The sequence below is a fragment of the Aotus nancymaae genome, unplaced genomic scaffold (genome assembly GCF_030222135.1).
Source record: "Aotus nancymaae isolate 86718 unplaced genomic scaffold, 86718_ANA_hifiasm-v0.15.2.pri h1tg000003l, whole genome shotgun sequence".
In the NCBI taxonomy this organism is placed as follows: domain Eukaryota; kingdom Metazoa; phylum Chordata; class Mammalia; order Primates; family Aotidae; genus Aotus; species Aotus nancymaae.
In genome coordinates, this window is record NW_026988414.1 from 22,890,762 (window position 1) to 22,915,974 (window position 25,213).

At 38.3% G+C, this 25,213-nt stretch overlaps 3 protein-coding genes and 1 pseudogene across 8 annotated transcripts in view; 3 read left to right on the forward strand and 1 right to left on the reverse strand.

The window, feature by feature from the left end:
* CTNNAL1 (catenin alpha like 1) overlaps positions 1–9,811 on the forward strand; it is a 70,979-nt gene extending 61,168 nt beyond the window's left edge. The window contains exons 15-19 of one of the 3 annotated variants that reach the window (XM_012439046.3): positions 4,745–4,793; positions 8,380–8,436; positions 8,581–8,694; positions 9,332–9,415; positions 9,516–9,811. In XM_012439046.3, the coding sequence (XP_012294469.2) occupies positions 4,745–4,793; positions 8,380–8,436; positions 8,581–8,694; positions 9,332–9,415; positions 9,516–9,617 (406 nt within the window). In that variant the 3' untranslated portion in view covers positions 9,618–9,811. The remainder of the gene's footprint in view (positions 1–4,744; positions 4,794–8,379; positions 8,437–8,580; positions 8,695–9,331; positions 9,416–9,515) is intronic. The other 2 variants (XM_012439047.2, XM_012439048.3) reach the window with 2 other exon arrangements.
* On the reverse strand, positions 242–17,867 carry ABITRAM (actin binding transcription modulator). Of its 3 annotated transcripts, none has more exons than XM_012439050.2 (6): positions 17,691–17,864; positions 16,675–16,726; positions 15,941–16,070; positions 13,105–13,181; positions 12,919–12,988; positions 10,771–12,828 (listed from the first exon to the last, which is right to left on the reverse strand). In XM_012439050.2, the coding sequence occupies exons 1-6, from the start codon at positions 17,767–17,769 to the stop codon at positions 12,691–12,693; spliced, it is 546 nt and encodes a 181-aa protein (XP_012294473.1). In that variant the 5' UTR covers positions 17,770–17,864; the 3' UTR covers positions 10,771–12,690. The 3 variants fall into 3 exon arrangements, with proteins under 3 accessions (XP_064235219.1, XP_012294473.1, XP_012294472.1); XM_012439049.2 differs by having other exon boundaries at positions 17,541–17,784; XM_064379149.1 differs by lacking the exons at positions 10,771–12,828; positions 12,919–12,988; positions 13,105–13,181 and adding an exon at positions 242–533 and having other exon boundaries at positions 17,691–17,867.
* A 362-nt stretch (positions 17,868–18,229) lies between these two features.
* The window catches only part of ELP1 (elongator acetyltransferase complex subunit 1), a 57,744-nt gene continuing 50,760 nt past the window's right edge, over positions 18,230–25,213 (forward strand). For both annotated transcript variants that reach the window (XM_012439131.3, XM_012439133.2), the window contains exons 1-3: positions 18,230–18,438; positions 22,159–22,363; positions 23,178–23,330. In XM_012439131.3, coding sequence (XP_012294554.2) covers positions 22,214–22,363; positions 23,178–23,330 — 303 coding nt within the window. In that variant the 5' untranslated portion in view covers positions 18,230–18,438; positions 22,159–22,213. The remainder of the gene's footprint in view (positions 18,439–22,158; positions 22,364–23,177; positions 23,331–25,213) is intronic.
* On the forward strand, positions 18,463–22,206 carry LOC105708019 (RRP15-like protein; annotated as a pseudogene).

Below are 25,213 nucleotides of genomic sequence, written 5' to 3' on the forward strand. Positions count from 1 at the left end.
TCTTTACGACTGTGTGGGCTTTGGGACTCAATAAATAGCACCCCCTTTTCCCACTCAAGTTTTGAACAAAATGAAAAATAAGCAAAATAATAGGTAGACAGGAGCCGGTAACATTTATATGGATATAGCTGATATTGAAGAATATAGTTTTATCAATAAGCAATAAAGTTTTGAAAAATGATCCCTAGAATTACAAAGTGTTACATCCTAGGGACACAATGTATCGCTATAAAACATGTGGAAGACCAGTTATCTCTCAAAGGCAGCTTTACTTCCAAGAGAAAAAGGAGAAAAGAAAGGGTTAATGTGTTCAATTTATTTTTGCAAAGTCACCAGCAAGACTGAAAAGATGAGCATCCGCCCCCTGTATGAGATGGGACAGGCGAGGCAGTGGAGAAAAGTGAGTGATGCTGTGCTGGTAGAGATTCCTTCCTATAGAAGAAGGATTAGGAGTGAAGAAGACACAGTCCCAAGCTAGGAGGCATCATTTTCCTCTTGATGATTTCTTCTACCTTTTCTAGAGAAATAATTCTCTGGAAGGAGAAGGCAGAAATGATAGGAGTTAGAGATTTTGCTGCTGTTTAGCTATCATTTGTCAGTAGTTTGCTATATTTTCCATCATTGGAGATCATTCCTTTGGTGGTTTCCTTCCATTGTTCTTAACTGTTGATGGCAAGCTTCTCCTGTGATTGAGTCCCAACATGAATTTGACCTTTTTAAGTTCATACCTTTTTAAAATCTGATGGCCCAGGCCTCCAAAAGAATGCAAAATGGAACTCCTGTGTTTACCCACAATAAATTTGCACAGACTAACTGAAATAACGAAAATCTCTACTTTTGGCTGGAATCAAGCTAGTTATTTCCATGGTGAGGAAAATCATGCTTTAAAAAAATGTTTTTGATAGTAAGACTTGGGGGAATATATTATTACTTAATGGATATAATTTGATATATAAAATCTTCCCAAATAAAGGGTTCATCAGTAGACTTCTTTTGTTTTTTATTTATTTATTTATTTATTTGAAACAGTCTCACTCTGTCGCCTAGGCTGCAGTACAGTGGCATGATCTCAGCTTACTGCAACCTCTGCCTTCCAAGTTCAAACAATTCTCATATCTCAGACTCCCAAGTAGCTGAGATTACAGGCACACATCACGACACCCAGCTAATTTTTGTTGTTTTTTTGTTTGTTTTTTGTTCTTTTGAGACGGAGTCTTGCTCTGTCACCCAGGCTAGAGTGTAGTGGCGCAATCTCGGCTTTCTGCAATTTCTGCCTCCTGAGTTCAAGCTATTCTCCTGCCTCAGCCTCCTAAGTAGCTGGGATTACAGGTGTGTGCTACCATACCTGGCTAATTTGTGTAGTTTTAGTAGATGAGGTTTCACCATGATGGCCAGACTGATCTTGAACTCCTGACCTCAGGTGATCCACCTGTCTTGGCCTCCCAAAGTGCTGGGATTACAGGCATCACCCACCGTGCCTGGCCTAATTTTTGTATTCTTAGTAGAGTTGGGGTTTTGTCATGTTAGCCAGGATTGTCTGACCTCAAGTGATCTGCCCACCTTGGCCTCCCAAAGTGCTGGGATTACAGACATGAGCCACTGTGTCTGGCCAACTTTTTTTAAAAAAAGATTATAGCATCCCCCTTAATTAGTTCTTATTTCTGAGTATTATTTCAGAGTATTTCAGAATATTTCAGAATGACATACTCAGAATTTTCTGTTTCAATGTCAGAACAGTAGAGTGTATCCTGTGGACACTGGGAAATGTGAGGGGTTGCACTGTGAGGGGAAGCTCAGTGGAATGGGACTTCTTCCTGGAATATAGTTATCGGACAGTACTGATGACGTTCAAGAAAAGAAAATGGATTTTTCTGTAATAGATAAATACCTTGTGGTGGTTTTTCCAGGCAGATTTATAGCCCCTCCTCAGGGTACCGTTTAAGGTTATCTTAATAATTTATATGATTTCCTAATGATTTACATGTAATCATTCATTTTCATTTTTCTTAATAATTCATATATTTAAGATTTTCTAGTGCCTTATAGTTTTTTAAATTTTCAAATTTACTACTATCTTTTAGTTTTAATGTGGTTTTTGCTTCATAATTTCATTTGACCTTCACAATAGTTTGTCAGAGAACAGGAATGACATGGTCACATCTCCTATCTCTCTCTCTCTTTTTTAAATTGTACTTTAGATTCTGGGGTACATGTGCAGATCATGCAACATTGTTGCATAAATACATTCATGGCAAGGTGGTTTGTTGCCACCATTCCCCCATCACCCATACCTGACATTTCTCCCCATGTTATCCCTCCCCAACCCTCCCTCCCACTATCCCTCCTGTAGCGCCCCCCTACGGACTCCAGTGTGTGATGCTCCCCTCTTTGTGTCCAAGTGTTCTCATTGTTCAATACCTGCCTATGAGTGAGAACATGAGGTGTTTGATTTTCTGTTCTTGTGTCAGTTTGCTGAGAATGATGGTGGAAGTTTCATCCATGTCCCTACAAAGGACACAAACTCATCATTTTTTAAGGCTGCATAGTATTCCATGGTGTATATGTGCCACATTTTCTTTGTTCGGTCTATCATTAATGGGCATTTGGGTTGGTTCCAGATCTTTGCTATTGTAAACAGTGCCGCAGTGAACATGCCCGTGCATGTGTCTTTATAACAGAATGATTTATAGTCCTTTGGGTATATACCCAGTAATGGGATTGCTGGGTCAAATGGAATTTCTATTTCTAGATCCTTGAGGAATTGCCACACTGTCTTCCACAATGGTTGAACTAATTTACACTCCCACCAACAATGTAAAAGTGATCCTATTTCTCCACATCCTTTCTAGCATCTGTTGTCTCCAGATTTTTTAATGATCGCCATTCTAACTGTCATGAGATGGTATCTCAATGTGGTTTTGATTTGCATTTCTCTAATGACCAGTGATGATGAGTATTTTTTCATGTTTGTTGGCTTCATATATGTCTTCTTTTGTAAAGTGTCTGTTCATATCCTTTGCCCACTTTTGGATGGGTTTGTTTGTTTTTTTCTTGTAAATCTGTTTCAGTTCTTTGTAGATTCTGGGTATTAGCCCTTTGTCAGATGGGTAGATTGCAAAAATTTTTTCCCATTCTGTTAGTTGCTGGTTCACTCTAATGATTATTTCTTTTGCTGTACAGAACCTCTGAAGTTTAATTAGATCCCATTTGTCTATTTTGGCTTTTGTTGCCATTACTTTTGGTGTTTTAGTCATGAAGTCCTTGCATATGCCTATGTCCATAATGGTTTTGCCTAGGTTTTCTTCTAGGGTTTTTATGCTGTTAGGTCTTATGTTTAAGCCCTTAATCCATCTGGAGTTAATTTTAGTGTAAGGTGTCAGGAAGGGGTCCAGTTTCTGGTTTCTGCACATTGCTACCCAATTTTCCCAACACCATTTATTAAACAGGGGATCCTTTCCCCAGTGCTTGTTTTTGTCAGGTTTTTCAAAGATCAGATGGTTGTAGATGTGTGGTGTTGCTCCAGAGGCTTCTGTTCTGTTCCATTGGTCTATGTCTCTGCTTTGATACCAGTACCATGCTGTTTTGATTACTGTTGCCTTATAGTATAGCTTGAAGTCCGGTAGTGTGATGCCACCAGCTCTGTTCGTTTTGCTTAGGATTGTCTTGGCTGTGCGGGCTCTTTTTTTGGTTCCATACGAAGTTTAAAGTGGTTTTTTCCAGTTCTGTGAAGAAGGTCATTGGTAGTTGGATGGGGATAGCATTAAATCTATAAATTACTTTGGGTAGTATGGCCATTTTTACAATATCGATTCTTCCTAACCATGAGCATGGAATGTTTTTCCATCTGTTTGTATCTTCTCTTATTTCCTTGAGCTGATAAGCAACTTCAGCAAAGTCTCAGGATACAAAATCGATGTGCAGAAATCACAAGCATTCCTATACAGCAATAACAGACAGAGAGCCAAATCAAGAGTGAACTCCCATTCACAATTGCTACAAGAAGAATAAAATACCTAGGAATACAACTAACAAAGGAGGTAAAGGACCTCTTCAAGGAGAACTACATCTCCTATCTCTTTACTGGCAGAACTGGTTGCTACTAGATTCCAGATCTTCTGACTTATCCCTAGTCCATTGCTGTTCGTAATGCATTTGGTTATTCTTATTGTAATTTACTTTTCATTTTTTAGAGTTCTTAATTCTTCTTGGTAATTTTTAATCTGCTGTTCCTCAATGTTCTGATGAAAGTGGTAGCACAAGTATTATTATGATTACTTTATTCACTTAAAATTGAAAGTTAAGTGATATGCCTCATCAAGGTTAGATAACTGAGTTGAAATCAGTATTAGAAGTGAAACGTCCTGACTTTTGGTTTGATCCTCTTTCCATTATGTAACAAAGGCTTTTGGTCAAGACAATCAGATCTCACAGATATAAGTTATGAAGCAAAATGAAAAATGTTAAAAAGAGAAATGGAACTTAAATATAACTTGTTTGTTTAATTTTTTTATATTATGAAGTTAACATATATAAGGTTTACTTGGGGAAAAAATTATCCTAAGAAATAATTGTTAAATATTAAAGTTGCTTTAAGAATAAACTTACAATATTATCAGTCTATTCATATTATTCTTCAAAATCTGGGATCTGTTAATTCACAAATGCTCTAAAATTTTAATATTATAGAAACCAATTTTCAGGTAATAACTTTTTGTTACCTTCTTAACAATTCATTTTATTTTAGAGGTGAGGGGCCACTGAAAACTTCCCAGGATTTAATTCATCAACTAGAGGTATGCCTTGTTTCCATTGTATGCTAGTACTTTAATTTCAGGCTAAAAGTGGGTAATAACTGTTTTCTAGATGATTTATTAGACCATGTGTACATACTTACATTTGTACATACCTGTGTGCTATAGAGAACAGTAGAAAAGTAGAAAGGTAGATGGCTTGCAGTGACATTTTGCAAAACTTTCCTGATCTCATTGGAAACTTAAATATTATGAGCATAAAGTAGAATGGGCTTTATTGATAGTCAATAGATGCAGTAATAAGCTTTATGTTTACATAAGTAGATGAAAATATCCTGCAAGCAGATATAAATCCAGAGTTCTAGAAAGACTTTTGGCCTCTTCATTATTGAATTGGATAAAATATATTGATTATATGAGATAATACATGAGAAAGCCTCTGTTAAAAGGCTTAAGACTATTAGAGGGTATTAAGTATATGTTAGTTTCCTTCTTTCGTTCTGTATTCATGATGATTTAGGGCATTAAAGGAGAGACAGATATGCTAACACCCACTCTTATGCCATGTGTCTTAACAGGACTTAACAGAACATAGGTCCACCTGTAATTCTACTCCCTCTAGTTAGAGGCTTTAGATTGGCAGGTGGGTTGCAAAATTCCTTTTGTTTTCCCTGATCCCCATGTTAGCCTGTTTGTCTCTCTAGAACCAGAGCATTCTTGTATGTAAATTTGAAATTTCTGTCACTTGTTCATTCATATAGTTTCCTTTGGCATTCCCATTACATTTAAGATTTGGAATTTCTATCACTTTATCACTCTTATATAGTTTTCTTTGGCGTTCCCATGCACATCCACTTGAAACTCTGCAGAAAAGGGATTTCAGCTTAAGAGGATGATTATAAACATAATCAGAAGTATGATAGAAAACATGTCTTCTGGATTTTTCTGTAGACTATAAATGAGCTATTTCCCTTAAGATAGTTGAAATAAATTCTAGATTTTTTTTTTTTTTTCAATTTGGCCCAAGTCCATTCTGTTATACCACCCTGTAGGGGTGTTTTACTACAAAAGATCTACTACTTACCTTCTTCCTATGTGAGCTTAGTCATTAAACCAATGTCTATTGAATTGTCTCCAAACTGTGATTAACATAAAATGGCATACTTCATTCAACAAGTATTTATTGAACTTGTGGTATATGTCAGATCTGAGGAAAAAGAGCTCTGTGGAGAAAAGTGAACAAAGCAAAGCTCCTGCCCCTACAAGAACTTATGATGTAGTGGCAGAATATAGACAATAAAAATCTAAGTATTCGATGCACATATGTAAGTACTTGGAGATAAAATCATGTAGGTCTAGAATACAGAGGTGATAGAAGGGTGACCAGAAAAGACTTCTCTAAGGAGGTAATGTTTGAGTAGAGACAGTAATGAAGTGAGAGAGTTGGATGGATAAATGAGGGAGAGGATTTTAGATGGCCAAAACAAGTGCAAAGCCCTGAGATGCAGGGGTAGGGCTGAGTGTGTCAGAAGAGTCAGAAGGCAGTTATAGATGGGAGTAAAGTGAGCCAGAAGGAAAGTGGTAAAATATGATGCTTCTGTTGGCCATGGGGAGAACTTTGACTTTTTTTTCCCTGCCAAGGATGACTGTAAACCCATTCAGGGTTTTGAGAAGTATGATCCAATTATGTTTTAAGTAAGGTTTTTGGCTTGAGCACTAGAGTAAGTGGTAGTGCTATTTACTGAGACAGGGAACACTGAGAGAGAACACCAGATTAGAGGATGGAAATGGAGCATTTTGTTTTGCACATGTTGAGTACAAAGGTCAGGTAGGATATACACTTGGCCCCCCCATCTGCAGGTTTTGCATCTGCAGAGTCAACCAACTACGGATTGAAAATATTCAAAAAAGTAAAAAACAGGCTGGGTGCAATGGCTCTCTCCTTGGGAGACCAAGCTGGGAGGATCACTTGAGTCCAGGAGTTTGAGACCAACCTGGGCAACATAGTGAGACCTTATCTCTACAAAAAAAAAAAAAAAAAACACCTAGTGGGGCATGGTGGCACACACTGTAGTTCTAGCTACTCGGGAGGCTGAGGCAGGAGGATCATTTGAGGCTGGGAGGCCAAGGCTGTAGTGAGCTGTGATCATAACACTTCACTCCACTCTGAGCAAGAGAGTGAGACCTTGTCTCAAAAAAAATAAAAAGGAAAAAGGAAGAAAACCAATAAAACATAACAACAGTTAAAAAAATACATTTTAAACGGGGGGGAATAATACAGTATAACTACGATTTACTTAGCATTTACATTAACTTAGGTATTATAAATAGTTAAGAGATGACATGATTTAAAGTATATGGGATGATGAGTGTAGGTTATATGCAAATACTACACTGTTTTATGTAAGGGACTTAAGCATCTATAGATTTTGGTATCCTTGGAAAGGTCTTGGAACCAGTCTCCCATGGATCCTGAGGGATGACTGTATGAGACTGATGTCAGAATAGTTCAGGAGTGGAGACAGAGACTTGGTAGTTATCAACTTTAAGGTAGTTTTAAAACCATCATACTCTATGAGACAGACATGGATTTTGTCCCCAAGGGGTGTACAGGCTAGAAGGAAAGAGAAAATTTGCAGAATAGAAAGTGGTAACATGATGTGATAAGGAACACATGGGGAAGTGAATCATTTAGTTTGGTTGGAATCTAGATGTAAAGCTTACTGGTTTCCCTTTTAAAGGGAAGGTTGCAAAGTATGATTTGACCTTGAGATGACTTTATCCAATGATGGCAAGGTGTTAAGCCTTTTGAATAGAGGGTAAAAATTAACCCTGGAATTATTGCCTCTTCCTTCTTAGTATTCGTTATTATGAAGACCTATTATTTTTATTCACAAATCACTGTCAGTTTTTTCCTGTGCTCTTCATTATTACTACTGCCACCTAAAGCTAACTCTTCCTCCCTTTACTCCCTTGGTATCTCACTCTAAAATATTCTGCAAACCATTTTAACATAATGTCCTAAATACTTCTTCTATCTTACTTAGCCAACCTTATTTTTCACTGTTCTTCTCTATCATCCTGTTCATCTCACTAAATTATAGAATTCATGGTACATGGTGACTAGTGAAAATTAATCTGAAAAAACAGCAACAAACCTGGATTGGTTCTCTCAAATGTCTGGTTATGGAATATGTATGGGTGACAAATTTTGTCTTACCTAGATGGAAGTGGGAAAGTCCTAACCCTTTTGACCTCATGTTCCAAAACTCATCATCCTTTTATAATTGGGCATATTTGAGATGAGCTCTAGGTCCCTCAAGTAATCTAGACATAATTTGTGTGACTGAATATCAGGTCTGTGTGACCCTCCAGAATAATTGGAGGTCTGGTGTAGAGAAGCCTCTCCAGGGATGGATTCTGCATCTGGTCTGTGAAAACTCCTTCTGAAAACAGTTAAACCCTTTTGTATTCCTGGTACAGTGAAAAGTTTAGGAGTTCCATGACAGACTTTTTATGGCTAGGCTTTATTTATAAAATTCTATGTAAAAATTATTAGTAAGTATATTTCTTACCAACTATCCATAAAACATCAGTCTAAAATAGTGGTGTTTTCTCTTTCTATCAGGTTTTTGCTGCAGAGGGTTTAAAGCTTACTTCCAGTGTACAAGCTTTTTCAAAACAGGTAACATATGTCCACCTGTCTGGTGCTGGTGGTGGTATCATGTATACCCATTTTGGGGGTATAATATCAAGGTATAAAGGTATTGAAGGTATTAAAGGTGGAGTTTTGTTGTGGGCTGTTATAACTTGTTAAATTACATTTCAGCTGAAAGATGATGACAAGCTTATGCTTCTCCTGGAAATAAACAAGCTAATTCCTCTATGCCACCAGCTCCAGACAATAACTAAGTCTTCTTTGCAGAATAAAGTATTTCTAAAGGTAAAGTATTTTTAAAGGTAAACTTTCACACATCTATTTTTATCAGGTTAGTGAAAGCCCCTCTTTCTTCAAATAAAGTGTTAATACCCACAGAAGGGCAATTTATTTCCTTTTTTCATGCCTTGTCTACAAGAATCATTTATTATCTACCATTGTAACTGACTTCAGGGAGTAGCAGATTCACCAAATAGTTTTTTGACATGATTAATTCCATAGCACTGAGCAGCTACCGTTCAATTTTGAAGTCATTACCTGTCTAAGGAGGACACAGGTGCCTGAGTCTGGTCTCCTATAATTTGTCTGAGAATATGGGCTTGTGCCCACAAAGCAGAATGCAAGGGATTGCAAAGGTTGGGATTTAATTCCACTATTTGGGATGTTTTGAGAAGCCCCTAAACAGCCTGCAGTAGAATGATTGATTTTCCACCCACTCTTTCTGCTGGGGTTCCATGAGATAGTGACCCCTGCACCTGTGTCCTGGGGCTTTAAGTCAGCTCATGTGCCTAAATCCATATACCTTTCAAGATCCTTTAGATTTCCATATGGAGAAAATTTTATTATGTTAAAACTAAGTAAATGATAAAGTTTTTAAAGTACTACTTTTAGAATATCATTTGCATGCTTTTTGTCACTGTAGGTTGACAAGTGTATTACAAAGACAAGATCCATGATGGCTCTCTTAGTTCAACTTCTTTCACTTTGTTATAAACTGCTGAAGAAGGTGAGGTAGTTTTTCTATTTAGACTCATACTTTAAAAATTGGTTTAAGGGAAAATGCAAAAGAAAATAGTTACTACTTAATTTTGTAATTTTTTTTTCAGAGTGAAACAGAAACTAATTGTCTTAACTCTTTCCAGCTTCAGATGGAAAATAACAGATGGGTCTCAGTTACAAATAAGGACACCATGGATGGTAAAACTTGAGAAGCTTTTAGGGTCAGATCTCTGGAACATCATGTGGTGAAGCTGACACTTTTAAAAAGCAAATGATCCTTTATCTTTTCAGAAATTCATCAGTTTTATAAAGAAAACAATAATGAAATTTTGCTTTATTTTCTGATCATGAAACTGATTGTGAAGCTTTTTGACAACTAATAAATGCCATGGTAATTGCTAGATTCTAATTGTAGTGTGATTTTAAAATTGCACTAGTGTTCTTTAAAAGTCAAACCAAATATACCAACTGTCTCAATGACAATTTAATCCAAAGACGGTATTCTGAATATGTGCTCACCTTTGGCATATTTTACCTTAACTGTTTTCTTTCTTTCTTTATCATCTGGAACACTAATTTCAGCAGAAAACATACATAGTCTGGGTGAACACAGGGTTTTCCTTAAACTCGTGGACTCTTCTTCAATCCTTCTGTTCTCTGATGACCCTGTCCCCAGATCATCCATGCGAGCAGCAAATTTGTTCCCTAATAAGCATTTTATACAGCAGGGGTGGGTCTGCTGTGCTATATCCCTTGCCTACTCCCAAAAGCAAAGTAATGGAACCCCACAGAATCCTGGAACAACTCCTGGAGGATATGAGATGTGTTTTTGGTTCTAATTCTAGCATAGGTGGCCAGCCTGCCCTGAATATTATTAGCTAGAATTCTAAGTATATCTTATAGACTTAAAAAATATTTTGAACTTTCTCAGTATTGATTGATGGAATGGAAGATAAAGACAGAATAAGGAAACCAAGGAGCTATTTAAATTCAGAATAATCATACATTTTATATATATATATATATATATATGGCTTTGAAATGTTCACCATAAAACAAAAAAACTTTCTTTAGTCTTTTTAATTTAGGAGTTTAAAACTTTTCTTGTTTTTGTGGGTAGAGTCATGATTGAGGATCTTGTTTATAGACCTCCTCATGATAAAGTATGGCCACTTTGTGTTGGACTCCAGTCATAGTGCTTGTATCCTAATGCTTTGACATTCATTTTGAAATCTTAACAGGGCATGTCAGTTGCCAAATGGCAGTAGATAATATAAGCTTATCTGATGATCTTTATCTGAGTCAGCCACCACAATCAGTATTCAGAAAAGATCCATACGGAAGAACCACAGTACTGCCAACTGACCATAGCTAGTCAATATTTTATTGAAGAAAATTTTCACTGTAGTCCTTTAGAAGAAAATGTGATGCACTCAGCTTTGTTAATAACCTTTGCAAAATCCTTCCTTACACAGTTCAAATTCATTAAGCATGATTTTTTATTCTCTGAAACCAAAGTATTCTTTTAAATTATAACATAAATTTAGAGAATGATGTGAGGTAATGTTATATGTAAAATATTATATACAATTCTTTTACTATATTTAGTGTCTTTGTTTTATGAAAACTTCAGGAGTCTTTGTGCTACTTAAAGTGAGGCTCTGCTGTTTGTGTTTATATTTTCAGCTAATAGCACCATCATGGAGGTATTTTTCCACTTACTACATGTATCATGTCTGATGGTTATATTTAGGGGGCTAGTCATGCTGGCACTCAGATTACAAGAAGTTTTTTCCTATGAACCAAAATGATCTTTAAGTTTCATTTACAAAATCATACTTAAAAATCCCAACCCTCACTTGCACTTTCATTAGAGAATATTTTTGTATACCTGAAAAAAGAATATTCTCTAATGAAAGAGCAAGTGGGGGTTGAGAAGGGGTAATTTATGACTTCAACAGCATAAGAGGATAGATAACCAATGGAATTTATACATCAAATGATTTCTTCTATATAAAAATGTATTTTACTAAAAAAACAGGGATATTGAAATGTATGTTACAGCCCTTACAGAAAAATAACAAGTTTTATAGTCCTTTTATTTGAAATTCAGTGTAAATCAACCTTAAACTATAAATTCATAGTTGTTGGAGATTTTTTTTAGCTTATATGATGTGAAAGCATTTGTTCCACTCAGAGGCTTCTATGCTTCTATGCCTTTGAATGACATATTCTCAGTAACTTCTTAGCTGGTAACTGGAGTATGTGAGACTGAGTGACTACAATGTGCATATTTCAAGAATTAGCTTTCCACTGTATTAGAACACATTTCCTAGGAAAGCCTTTGTATTTTTCATAGCCTTTTCACATATCCTTCAAGAAGTCACAGTGTTACAGTTTTACATTGTTTCAGAGGGGAAGGCCATCTTGTTGGCATGAGGACAGAAGATATAATATACTCTACACTCCGGCCTCTTCCCTATAACCTAAAAGGGAGAGGAGCTGAGGCAGATAGGCTAGGACTAGGCTTTTTGGTAGGCACATTATAGCACATTGGGTAAGAAGGGTGGGTTAAGTTTTTTTTAAACTTCAAACTGATAGGCAAGTGAGGCAAAAGCAATAACCGTGTCATATTGTTCAAACAGAAGTAAGTTAAAATGCAGTACAGTTATCCCTTGGTTTACATAGGGGATTGGTTCCAGGACCTTCCGCATATACCCAAATCCGCACATAACTCAAGTCCTGCAGTTGGCCCTTCGGAACCTGAGTATATGAACCTGCTCTGTAAGAGGGTTTTGTGTTTGGTTGATGATATATTTTTGATTCGTTTATGGTTAAAAACAATCCATGTAAAAGTGGACCCTTGCAGTTCAATCCCGTGTTGTTCAAGGGTCAGATGTATTTACTTCTGGATTATGGGATGATGGGTAAATTATTTTTACTTGGCTACTTAAAACTTCTCTGTATTTTCTAAATTTTCTTCAAAGAGCTTTGTTTGTTTGTTTTTAATCAGAAAAACATCCCTTGCATGCCAGTTGTTAGATGCAAGAGAACAGCATGAATACACAGGCAGCCAGATCTGGCAGGCTGAGGGCAAATGGGAATCAAGGCTCATTATGCAAGACAGAGAGGGAAAACAAAGTTAAGTGAAGCACTAGGTCTCCCCTGCATATGGCTGGCTGTTAGGTATGCTTTGCATATACTGGTTCTTCTCCTTTAGTGCACAGATGGTTTAGGCCAGGTAACAAGAATCCCGCCTTGCTTTTTGCTCCATGTCAATCCTCATGACGTAGCTGTGGTAGCATTAATGCGTCTCACCATGACTTCTTCATATTGTTTTTGTGTCAGTAACCCTTCTGTTATGCTTTTACTTTCTTCAAATTTCGGTAACACAACTGCAATGTAGCCTTCAGTAGATGGCTGGAAAGGAAAGAACATTTAGTACTGTCAAATGATGAAAAAAATCCAATGAAAGGTACGTGGAAAAATCATACTTTTTCTCTCTTTTACCTTTTCTTGAAGAATAGATGGCTTATGGAGAATGTTTTCATTCACTTCCATCAAACGTCCTCTAACACAACTATTAAAAAAATTTAAGGTTTCAACATGTTAGTAAAAAAAAAAAAAGGAATTGTTTTAAAGAAAAAAATATTACCTCCCTTTGGTCTCCTAAATAGTGGCTAAAACGTTACTCACCTAGATACAGTATATTCTTCACCATCTGAGCAGTAAATCTTACAGAGAGGTGCAAGTTCTGTTAGAAACTGTGCCCCCTGTGTAATGAGAGAGAAGTAATCAATTGATGGACATTTCCACTTTCCTTTGAGAAGTAGCCCTTAGGTGTATAACAGGATGTATTCCTGGAACTGGTGTTTTAAATCAAAATGACTTAAGTATATAAAATCCATTTATTAATTTCAAAACATATGTGAATGTAAATACCTACTGTGTGTCACGTGCCATCCTAGGCTCTAGGGATAAAAAGCTAAGACACATGATATATGGGAATTTAGTTACAGACTAACAATATATTTTATCAACTGTAAATGAGAAGGCTACATATAACTAGGTATAAGGATTTCAAAAGTGTGGGAAAATCCATCAATAAGAAATCATATAAAATTCAACATGACACAGTATGACAGCAATATTGTATAACGTTAGTTTCATTAAGATTCCTACCTCATTTTAATGTTAGAACTTAATAAGTAAAGGAACTTATTTACCAGGATGAATTACTAAGTTTTTTTGAAGAAGGGATTTTTTTTTTCCTCCTCTCTCTTTTTAAATCCCTAGTATGTTAGTAAGGGATATTTTTCTAATTAAGAAAAACAAAAACAAAGCATGCAATTGAGGAAATGTGGAAAATAAAAGTTTTAAGTAGCAAAATAATTTACCCATTAGTCAATACTACATTTTGGTGTATATGTGTTTGAATGTTATAGGATGGTTATTGTTTGATGTACTCCAATGGATGGATATACCTGGGGAGGCTCTGACAAGTATCTACAGGAAGGCTCATGAAAGCCAATGAAGGCATGTTTCATGTGTTGCCCTCTTTTTCCTCAGGAATTTTTCCTGTAGTGGACATAGGCATTTGAGGTTAAGATGCTATTCTTTATGATCCCTTTATTTAACCACTCAAAACATTTTTAGATGTGATTCAGATATTTCTACATTGGCTTCACTCCTCTGCACATGCGTTCTTCATTTCAAAATACTAGAGTCATTGTGACCGTCTGCTTCTGGAAGGAAGGGGATGGCTTGTGTCAAAAGAGCAGACACAAAAGAGCTAGGTCTGTGCCAAAAGAGCAGAAGTGTTTTGAAGCCTTTTTATTACCTCCTTTGGGAGAATGACTGGCAGTTCTGAGATCCAATGAAAACTTACCTGTAGTGGGTTCAATATGCAGGTGCCTCTCTGTTCACTTGTAACAATAGCGTTGCTTTTTTTTTTTTGAGACGGGGTCTTGTTCTGTCATCCAGGCTGGAGTGCAGTGGTACCATCATGGCTCACTGCAGCCTTGACTCCTGTGCTCAAGCAATCCTCCCACCCTATTAGCCTCCTGGGTAACTGGAACTATAGGTACATGCCACCATGCCCAGCTAAGTTAAAAAAAATTGTTTTCTTGGTAGAAATGAGGTCTTGTTATGTTGCCTAGGTTTGTCTCAAATTCCTGGCCTCAAGTGATCCTCCCGCCTCGGCTTCCCAAAGTGCTGGGATTATAGGCATGAGCAACTGTACCTGCTTTAAGTGTTACTGTTGTGGACCGAGATTTATCATAGAAACTTCAGAAGTCTTAAGTGTTACACTTATTGTAACTTGTAGACTTTATCTTTTAAGAAAGGTGCCTGCTTTTCTAAGTTCACTGGTTTCTTGAGTGAGGAAAAATCAATAATTGTAAGGTACATTATTAGGGGACTTCAGGCCTACAAAGGGGGGTTTAAATAAGGGTCCCCTGGAATAGTGAGAGCAATCAACTCTTAGTATGAGCTCAGTAAATGAAGGACTTACATCATTCACAGGAACTTTCCCAACCAGTGGGTTTGTCAAGACATTTTAATATGTCATTAAATTCTCCTTGGTGTGATACTCTCTTTCAATAATCTGTCCATCTTGCCTAGAGTTATAGAGGGTAGAGAGAGCATTCTGTATAACTGAGTATTGTGTGCAGGTACAGGGGGTGGGTAAATGTGTATTACACTGACAATGCTTTAGAAATGGAAAAATAGGAGAAATATCATATATTTTCTTGTATTCATTTTTTTTGTTGTTGTTTGTTTTTTTTTTTTTTTTTGAGGAGGGGGAGGCAGAATCTCATTCTGCTGCCCAGGCCTGGAGTGCAATGGCACGATATCAGCTCACTGCAACCTGCACCTCCTAGGTTCAAGCCATTCTCCTGCCTCAGCCTCCTGAGTGGCTGGGATTACAGGTGCTCATTACGATGCCTGGCTAATTTTTGTATTTTTATAGAGATGGGATTTCACCATGTTGGCCAGTCTGGTCTTGAACTCCTGACCTCATGATCCACCCACCCTGGCCTCCCAAAGTGTAGTGCAGGGATTACATGTGTGAACCATTGTGCCTGCCCCCCCCCCCCCTTTTTTTTTTCCTTACTCCCTTGGGAATTTTTTTCTGTTTAATTTATATATGGAAATATATAGTAAAGAAGAGTTGGTCACATAAATTTTACAGAACTCAAGATACTAGTTTAATATAACTAGAAGCGATAAAATATGTTGTTATATTGCTATTAGAGTTCTCCTTTCAAAGGCCTGCCTTCCACCTCCTCCATCCTGGGCATTATAGGGATAGTAGCACAGAACCTAATATAACAGATATTACACCTCCTGAGATACCTAATTTTTGGGAGTCTGAGAATTTCTTTAGCTTAAAGTGTACCTAAAATCAGCACCTCAAACTGCTAGAGAAGTATGCTAAGCATATGCTACTGGATTCTAAGGTTCATTGTATCTATCATCACCATGAATATAGAGGATGTAAGTAGAAAATTACAGAATTACAGGAACATACCCGCTTAAATTTCCCAGAGACCTTGTTCTGAAGTCTGCTACAGTTGGTACTGATCTGATAGGAAATGCTTTTAATTGTTTTTCCACTTTGAAGAACTGGATGAGATTCTGCCAATGTGATGACACATATTCTACAAGGATAAAAAAAATGGTCCTATATAATTGCTTGGAATAATAATTTTTCCTCCCATAACTCCTATTTGAATAAGAATGTATGAACTGGTATTTGTTTAGTCAAACTATCATCTTCCCCCTTTTTTCTCTGGTTATTACTGGAGCATAACTGTAGAATGGAGAATACAATAATAAAAGAGAAAACAAGATTGAATTTCTTTTCCAGGAAAGGGAAGAGTACCAGAGGTCTTTAGGTAGGTGCACTGGGGTAGAAGACAAAGAAGGCATGCCTGTGTATACGAGATACCATATATGTCTCTACCATAGCCCTTTCTGTGGGCTCTAACAGTTCAGTAGTTGGGCACAGACTGGCCACTTTAGGTAGCAGCTGATGATGTGGTCCTCCATTTGGATGTTTGAGTAATCAAATTTATATGTTGAGAGTGGCCAGGCACTGGAATACTCATTCTTGCCAAACTCCTTTAATAATACCATTTCAACACAGTAGAAGATAATTAATGCATGTTTGTTTAGTGAACATTTGTTCAATCCAAGACAATACCAGGCTACAATACCAGAAGAAAAAAGTTTTTGATCATTTAAAATTCCTAATTTGCTTACCGGTTAGAGTGCTGTAGTATACAGTGATCCTCACAAGATTTTCCTTTGACATCTAGAAGAATAAATGAGTCTGAAATCAATATTTACTACCACTATGTGGTACTTTCTTTGGGTCATGGAGATAGTTAATAAAGAAGACTGGACACATACATTCTGCATGCTGATCACTGGTATCCCTTCATTACCCAAAAAGATATACTTAAAGGCTTCCTATAAAGTATTTAAAGAGCTCTGGCCCAGACAGAATAATTTACTTAACGTTAAGGTAATTAATTCCTTGCTCCATCTTACTTTACCCTCACTTCAAAATGAGTACACACAGTATTTTTATTACGAAAATCCAATTAGCATCCCATTCTTTATGATACAGCAGTATGTTTTTTGTTGGTGGTTTCCAGGACTGTCCTGATGTTGGTGCAGCAAGTCTGACATTCTGGGAAACCCCTCAGTCATGGGTGAACTGGGACGGTTGGTCACCCTATTTTGGGCCAACAGAAAATATGCTACAATGTATATTTTAAACTGAATATACCTATTATCACTGAATGAAAGGAAGAAACTAGGGGTTAGCGAAGAGTCCTCAACAATGCTCCCGCCACTGGTACTGCTTACACAAAAAGAATACCTACTTCTAAGTGGCAGATGAACAACAATACCGGTCTCCTTAAGCAAATGTGTAGATTTTGCCCCTTAATCCCTCCAGGCACTTAAGGACTGTTGTAACCTAGTCCTCTGCCTACCTCCGGGGCCTCCGTTTAGAGTACTCATCTTCCGCGAGCAACACCCTAGAGCTCGCACTGAAATCGCCGGCCCCAGAATGCGCCCTGCTGTATTTCAGGCCGCCAGGTCTTTGCAAATGCCATTACCTGGGCCTAGACGGAACACAGAAGTCCAGTTCCTTCTGACGTGGGGAGGGAGCGCCAGAGAGAGCGCGCGTGGTTTATGATCTGTCAACGTAGTCTCCACAGCATTAGGCCAATGCAGCCAATCAGAGATCAACATCACTCCTCACTTACCCGCTTTGTACCAGCGAGTGAAGTACCGATCCACGAGTGAAGGCACCATCGGCTCAGCAGCTTCGGGATCGGTAGCCATGGCGACCTCCGGCGCCGCCACCCCCGCCCTCCTGGACCCGAGCGCTTTCACCGCGCAGCCAGGACTAGGAGTGTTCTTCCGGCACGAGGCGTGTGTCGTGCGCACGCGCGCTGCTCCCTGCTCCGCAGGCTCCGCCCCCCCATTGCTGTGCTTTGAAGTCCGACATCCGATCAAATGCAAAAGTATGGCAGGTAGGCAAGGGGACAGAGGGACAGCGGACGCGACCAATGTAGCTCCTCTACCTCTACCGTGACAAGGCTACAAAGAAGGCCGGCCGCCGTAGGTGGCCAGGGAAGCCGGCCAGGTCATGCCCCCTCCGCCTGTGGTGACGTCATTCGCGCGCCGAGTGCTGGGCCCGCCCTGTTGACGCGACCCCTGCGCCGCTGGCCTCCCTGCAGTGCTGCAGCCTTTACTCACCGAAGGCGCCTCTACCTCAGGGACCTGGAGCGCTTCGTGAGAGAGTGGGAGCCGCGGACAGAGGCGCGTGCGCAATTCGGAGCGGGCTCTGGGTAACCGGCTGCGCGTGGCTGGGGAGGCGAGGCCGTACGCACCTCTGTTTGGGGGTCCTTAGGTGAGCGATCCATCCAAGATAGAGACACGTATTGGACCCCTCCGCCAGCGGTGTTCTGGTGAAGGAGACCCGGAGGCTCCTCTGCCTGCTGCGGGCCGGTGAGTGAAGTGCGGGGTGCACCATCTCTCTCCAAGAGCCTTAAATCCTTTTTGCAGTCTTGCCACCTGTTCCATCGGGGGAGCTGGGAGGCGCGAAAGCCCGGGGATGCCTGCTGCGCCTCCAGCCGCACTTAACCCAGACTCCTGCTTTCATGCAGGGGGTGGATAATAACGCTGAAAGCGAGAGCGTTAACCCACAGTGGAAGGCGGCGGTTAATAGAGGTTCAGGTACTGTGGTGCTGGTCCGTTCTCGCGGCTGCGACTTTTTCGTGGAGGTGATGTCCCCTGTGCTTCTCTGTCTAACGTGGTGTTTTGCATGGCTTTCTTTCCCGTTAACGATGATCTCCGTGTAGACGGTGGCTGTCTGAGTAATATTCAGATCCCAGCACTTAGTAAGTAGCTCAGTGTTGGATGTAGGCCACAAACCGGATCGTAAAGAATTCAACTGTATGTTGACAGCCACGGCGCTAATCAGTGAATAGATCAATATGAAGAGTAAGCAGAAAGGCAGCAAAGACAATTTTTCAGCTTGGGAACAGAGAGAGAGTAGAAATGCCCTGTCCCCAAATAGTGGGAACTGTCATTTGGTGGAAGAATAGCAAGTTCTTTGCTTTCCAGGTTTTATTTGATGTGCATGTGAGACATGCTTGTGATTCTATCAGGAGGTTGAAAATGTGGGTTTAGTGTTCAGTTTGGGCTAATTCAGTCAGAGCTAGGGGTATTTAGGCCTAATCAGCATATTCGTGATCTCCGTGGTACACATAATCATACGTATGATGTCTAGCCAAGAGGTGGATAGTTGAAGGAGCAAGGGAAGAAAATGAAGGAGTTGTCAGAAAATTAAGGGAGAATCCACGATTGACCTTTGGTGTGGAGGGATCTTTAGCACATTTAAGGACTGAGAAAAATTGAATCAATGGAGGCAGGGAAGTTGGAGGTTGCAGATGTCAAATAGAGTACCAATAGGCCTAGGTCCTGGGGCAATATGGAGGATATTCCTTTCCTAGCCTGGAAAGAAGTAGAGGCAAGTCTTCCTCTAAGAAGATAAGGGAATAAGACTGATGGGTGTGAAATTTCAGAGAAACTAGTTTTGAGGCATTTTTATGATATTTAAAGATGAAAAACGCGGCCAGGCACAGTGGCTCACGCCTGTAATCCCAGCACTTTGGGAGGCAGAGGCAGGTGGATCACTGAGGTTAGGAGTTCAAGAACAGCCTGGCCAACATGGTGAAACTTTGTCTCTACCAAAAATACAAAAATTAGCTGGGCGTGGTGGCGGGCGCTTGTAATCTCAGCTACTTGGAGGCTGAGGCAGGAGAATCGCTCAAACCCGGGAAGCGGAAGTTGCGGTGAGCTGAGATCGCGCCATTGCACTCCAGCCTTGGCAACAAGAGCAAAACTCCGTTTAAAAAAAAAAAAAAAAAAAAAGTCTGCATGATATGATAGAGTTTTCAAGTAATTTCTAGAAGTTCTTAAATATAAATGTCACCAAGGCAGAAGTTCCTCTGTTTGTCACCAGACGCAACTGTCAGGTGACGTAAAAACTTCCGGAATGGAAAAATGGCAACCGTCGTTCCGGACTCAGGTGTGAGTGCGGAGGAAAATCTGAAAAAGACCCCAGAGAAGAAGATGAAAATGGTAACTGGAGCCGTAGCATTGGTGCTGGAAGGCAAGGTCACGGACATTTCCGATAGCGAAGGTTCTATAGGAAGCTGTGGATCAGAAAAGGACCACTTTTATTCTGATGATGAAGCAATAGAAGCTGACAATGAGGGTGATGCTGAGCCCTGTGACAAATAAAATGAAAATGACAAGAATCAAGTGTTGGGACTAATACGGGCTGGGCAGATGCCATGGCTAAAGTCTTCAACAAGCGAACTCCTGAAAGTAAACCTACTATTCTGGTCAAAAATAAGCTGGAAAAGAAAAAAGAAAAGTTAAAGCAAGAAAAACTAGAGAAAATAAAACAACATGATAAGAGGCTGGAGTGGGAAACGATGTGCAGAGTGAAGCCCGATGTTGTCCAAAGCAAAGAGATGGAAATCTTCAGAGAATTGCAACAAGGGGTGTGGTGCAATTATGTAATGCCGTTCAGAAACATCAAAAGAACGTTGATGAAAAGGTTAAAGACGCTGAAAGCTCTATTAGAAAGTGTGCTAAGTTGATATCAACTGTTTCCGAGAAAGATTTCATCAATGTTTTGAGAGGAATGGGTGGAAGTACAAATGAGACTACTTCAAGCAGGAAGAAACCAAAAACCAAACAGGCTGAAGTGAAATCAGAAGAGGGCCTAGGCTGGACGATCCTATGTGATGAATTCATGATGGGAGCATCTATGAAAGACTGGGGTAAGGAAAGTGATGGGCCAGATGACAGCAGACCAGAATGTGCAAGTGACTCTGATACGTAAAGTATCATAGGAAATACAATTGAATTGCAATCATTTTATTTTTTTCTAGAAAAATATTTCATCCTCTGATAGTTGGGGAATTATAAGGATATCAATTGTAAGAAAGCCAAAAGACTTGCCAGATTTCATATTTCCCCTTTTCATCTACACTTTATATATACTTTATTAAAATTATATTTTAAACGCTTGAAAAAAAAAATGTCACCATAACTTACTAAAATCATTGTCTGCCTTGATGGTCTTCCTCACTTCCATCATATATAATCTTGCCTTCTTCTTATCACAGATTATATATTATATAGTTCCTATTATACTTGACATTATCTTCTGTGTACTATTAGGATTGATTCATTTTTATTCTTTCTATGTCATACATGTGTGGGGTGCCAAGATGAGAGAATTCTCCTTGGATTAAAGTGACAATAAAGGCCAGTGTGGTCCTTGTAATTGCTACTCCTAACATAAGTTAGGACTTACAGTCATGAACCTTAAAGGGATCTGAATATAAATAGCACACTAACTTTTTTTTTCCTACTTAGGTAATGTTATGCATTTAAACAAGTCTGATTTTGCCAGACCACAGTAGATGTCCTGTTTAGCACTCTTTTCTCATGTTTTGTATTGTGCTGGGAAAAGCCTGGCCAGAAGAACGAAGTTACTGGTAGTTATGTCAGGTCATCAAGCTCCTTGAAACGTTGGTCATCATTTTGAAGTAAATTGTTGTCATGTCTCAGTATTTTCTCTTTCCCTTACTCTATTACTCTTAGAACAGTAAATGCTTTTCTATCTTTGATTTCATTTTTTTATGAATGTATAAAGCCAGTTTATAAATTAATAGACTTGGTGAATATTAAAGTCATTTCAGATTCTCTTCAACTGCCAGTATATAAACATGGATTTTCATATAGTGCTAATCAATGGGATACCCTTTTGTTTTTCCTTAGGATTTTATAAAGATGTCCCTAATACGCAAAAATAAAATGTTTCCCCATTCATTTGTTCTTTCAATTTTCTCAAAGGAATAACTGATACTGCATCTTTTTTGAAGAAAACATTCTAAAAGTTGCCTCTTTTAAAGAGTGAGAACATAAAATAGCTTTCAGAATTCTTAATTTGTAGACCATAACTTTATAGAGTGGGTCAGGTTGCTGCTATAATCCATACATGGGTGTGTACTCAGAGAGGTAAGTTTTGTTTTGTTTTGTTTTTTTGTTATTCTGATTCTAACTACCACTTCTTCACCTGCTGAATCATTTCACTTAAATAAGTATGGTCATTTATCACTATTAAGCTATTTCTTTCTCTCTTAGGGATTAATGGTTCATCAAGGGGTAGTGGTACTTGTGTCGTGAGAAGCACTCCATCATGCGAAATCTGAAGTTATTTCGGACCCTGGAGTTCAGGGATATTCAAGGTCCAGGGAAACCTCAGTGCTTCTCTCTCCGAACTGAACAGGGAACAGTGCTCATTGGCTCAGAACATGGACTGATAGAAGTAGACCCTGTCTCAAGAGAAGTAAGTTAGTGATGGAGAATGCTAGCACATGGGTATGACCCTTGACTTGTCTTCTTCCAAATTTCTTTCCCCACATAGTCTTTGTGAATTTCATACCTCTTATGAATCTATAGCCTCCTAAATAAACATTCTTTTTGCTTCGTATATGCGCCATGTTAGACATAGCTTAAATAGTAACCCATCTTTAAGTCTGCTATGATTTTAACTTAAGTCAGAAAAACTGACCTTACTTTTTGAGTGGGTACCCTACTTTTTACCCTTTTTGTCATGCAAATTCTGTTTATAATAGTGGTTTTCAATTGGGAATGAACATGCAAGTTGCTGGTGGAGCTTTCTAAAAGCTTGAGCCCATATCTCATGTCAACTAAATCAGAATCTTTAGTGCTGGCTGCTAACCATATGTACTTTTAAAACCTCTGTGGGCTGGTTTTGGTATGGTCCTTTGATTATATTTTTTTTGCTAATACAGTTTAGGTAGTTACATTCTTTAGTGCCTTTTCCCCATACTATAGAAATCTTAGAAAAACATAATTATTAACATCATGTCTTATTGCACATTTTTAAAGAGACCAGGCTTATTGTTTTTTTGTGTGTGTTTGTTTGGGAAAAAGGTCATATTACCTATTTTTTTTGTTAAAGATGAGAGTGGTGACATTTCTCAAATGAAAGTTTGGATGTTCATCTAGAAAAAAAATTTTTGAAAGCTTTTATTTGATAAAAGAAGCATTAAAAAGCATTTTATTTCTGGCAGTGTTATCAATTATTCTTGAAAGTAGGCTGGGTTAATTCACTTCTGTGTTTACTTTGGTGAAAGGTGAAAAATGAAGTTTCTTTGGTGGCAGAAGGCTTTCTCCCAGAGGATGGAAGTGGCCGCATTGTTGGCGTTCAGGACTTGCTGGATCAGGAGTCTGTGTGTGTGGCCACAGCCTCTGGAGACGTCATACTCTGCAGTCTCAGCACACAACAGGTAAGAGGAAGAGTCCAGTGATTGGGCAGTCACAAGCATCCTCAAATAGGTTACTTGCTATTTGTGGAAGTTTTCAAATCAGTAGCCGTAATATTTACACTTTTGCAAATTAGTCTTTGCATTATATATTTCTTTATTTAAAAAATTGTTAACATGGCTTTTGCTATATTTTAAGATTCTTCTACAACTCAGTTTTGTCTGCTGCATCTATTAATCAGAAAAATCAGAACATTCCAAATGAGAATAGTGTTTTTTAAAAAGTTAAAACTGGCTGTCCTGGTGTGGTATAGGATCACCTCTTAACAGACTTTCATCCTGAGTTGCAACCTTTATTTCTTAATTTAGGAAATCTTTGAATGTTTATCTGACTTAGATTTTTATGTTATGAATGTTGATTGGCTAACTTTAGAGTCCCTGAACTCTGGGGACTGAAGTAATACATTATCATTACCTGCATGTGTATGACTGCCAGCAGAGATAGACTTCAACCAATTACTTCTTTCTCTACTCCAGTGCATAGTTGAGTTTCTGAATTTCTGTCCTCACCTTCTTAACAGCAAGGGTTTCAAATTACACTTGCCTGATTCTTTAAATCTTCTTTGATTACTTCATTAGTTGTGATCTCCTTAACATTGATCATGTCACAGAAGTTAAAGTACTACTGATAGTAGGTTAATAATAGCAGATTACATTTATTAACTGTTTACAGTGTACCTGGCACTTTTAAAAGTGCTTTTCATGCAAATTTATTTAATTTTCATTATGACCTTGTGAGGTAGATTATTGTTTCCTCTTTTTCAGGAGAGGCAATTGAGGCACATAGTGCTTAAGAAATTAGGCCAAGGTCACACAGTAATCAAATGGGATTTGACCCTAGCAGTCTAAATCTGGCACCTTTACTCTTAACCATTCCATTTAGTACAATAATAAACCTTACTCTCAGTTCTTGGTGGGAAATATCAAACTTGTCACGCACAGCTTAATTGGTTTTTCTTGTATTTAAAAGATAGATGCTTTTACTTTCAAAACATTTTGTAGCATTGTTTCCTTGAGTTCTTCCAGTCTGTCTGTCTTCATTTAATGGTGCTGATCCTGCCCTTTCATAGTTTCTCAATTGTCTGGAAGACAGAGTCCATGATCCTTATTGTGCCTTATAAGCCCTTTCACTATCTGTTCCCCAAATTCCTTTTTAGTCTCATCCCCAAATTGTTCCTATGTGTACATATACCTTGTGTTTTTAGTTGCAGCTGATTTTTAACTGCTCTTTTTTCTGGCTTTGTGCCTCTACACCATGTTTTTCTTCCTGGTCTCTCTTTTCTGTCCTCATTACCACTCTTTGAACACTTCAGAAAAACCTTTTCTGGACTCTGGGCCACTTGTCATTTCCTGTGCTGAAACACACTTTGCTTTCCAGAGATCATTATTACTGCTGTCATCCTCTGTGGAGTCATCTTTTATCTCCCTCATGAGACAGCTCTGGGAAGAAAGAGATAGTTATTTCTAATCCCTGTGCCTAATAACAGGTCTGTTCTCTTGATATCCATTACTGAAGAAATGTTTATTGAATAAGTTCTTGTTTTAATTAAAATTTTTAATTTTTATAGGTACATAGTAGGTATGTGTGTGTATGTGTGTGTGTGTGTGTGTGTGTATATATATACACATATATATATGTATTTATGGGCTACGTGAGATGTTTTGATACAGAGATGCAATATAAAATAACCATATCATGGAGAATGAGATATCCATCCCATCAAGCATTTATTCTTTGTGTTATAAACAATCCAATTACAGTCTTTTAGTTATTTTAAAATGTACAGTTATTATTGACTATAGTCACCTTGTTGTGCTATCAAATAGTAGATCTTATTTATTCTTTC

Bases quoted from the DNA above. Each gene is read 5' to 3' on its own strand.
- ABITRAM (XM_012439049.2), bottom strand. From the start codon at position 17,676: ATGTTGATCTCTGATTGGCTGCATTGGCCTAATGCTGTGGAGACTACG. The intron at 16,071-16,674 runs GTAAGCAAATTA...TTATCCTTGTAG, and splicing joins ATACTACAGCACTCTAACCG to AATATGTGTCATCACATTGG. The intron at 13,182-15,940 runs GTATGTTCCTGT...CTCATTACACAG, and splicing joins TCTCTGGGAAATTTAAGCGG to GGGGCACAGTTTCTAACAGA.